This window comes from Eimeria tenella, genomic scaffold (assembly GCF_000499545.2).
Source record: "Eimeria tenella Houghton genomic scaffold, Eth_scaff2240, whole genome shotgun sequence".
Taxonomy (NCBI): domain Eukaryota; phylum Apicomplexa; class Conoidasida; order Eucoccidiorida; family Eimeriidae; genus Eimeria; species Eimeria tenella.
In genome coordinates this window covers 2,251-2,915 of record NW_013542096.1, presented here as the reverse complement: position 1 = coordinate 2,915, position 665 = coordinate 2,251, and the positions used below count along the sequence as shown (strand labels likewise).

The following is a 665-nucleotide window of genomic DNA, read 5'->3' as shown; positions in this document are numbered from 1 at the left end:
GCTGCTGCTGCTGCTGCTGCTGCAGCTGCTGCGCCAGCCGTGGCGCTCGCACTCCGCCACAAATTGATTCTGCAGCGCAGCAGCAACGCGGCTGTCTCTGGCGGGCAGCGAGCGGCGCGGGAGAGCAGCAGCTCGCTGCTTCCGCCTGCGGCGAGTGTGCTGCGGCTCTGCTGCTGCTGCTGCTGCTGCTGCTGTGGTGGCTGCTGCTGTTGAGGCGTCCGAGTCCTTCTCGCCTGCGGCTTCTGCTGCTGTCTCTGCTGCTGCTTTGGCCGCGCCCTCGTCTCCTGATGCGCGGGCTAGTTCGTCATCTGCTGCTGCAGCTGTTGCTGCTGCTTCTGCTACTTCTGCTGCTGCTGCTGCTGCTGCCAGTGCTGCTGCTGCTGCTGCTGCAGCTTTCGTGGCCGCTTCCTCCTCTTCTGCTACACGCGCTTCTGCTGCTCCTTCAGACACCGCCTCCGATGCGGCGATTGCCTCAAGTGCTTCTGCTGCTGCAACTTTGGTTGCTGCTGCAGCTGCTGCAGCTGCTGCTGCTGCAGTTGCTGCTTCAGTTGCTGGTTTTGCTGCTGCATCACGAGCCGCTGCTCCTGATGCTGCTAACCATCTTGCTGCTGCCTTATCTGGGGCCGCAGCTGGTGGCTTGCTTGCCGCCTTGCCATCAACTGGAG

The 665-nt window shown here is 63.5% G+C and overlaps 1 protein-coding gene across 1 annotated transcript in view; it reads right to left on the bottom strand.

Annotated features, from left to right (window-relative positions):
* Positions 1-665, bottom strand: part of ETH_00040715 (uncharacterized protein) — a gene marked incomplete at both ends in the record, with an annotated part of 2,367 nt that overhangs the window by 1,095 nt on the left and 607 nt on the right. The window contains one exon of the mRNA XM_013374731.1: positions 4-659. Within this exon, the coding sequence (XP_013230185.1) occupies positions 4-659 (656 nt within the window). The remainder of the gene's footprint in view (positions 1-3; positions 660-665) is intronic.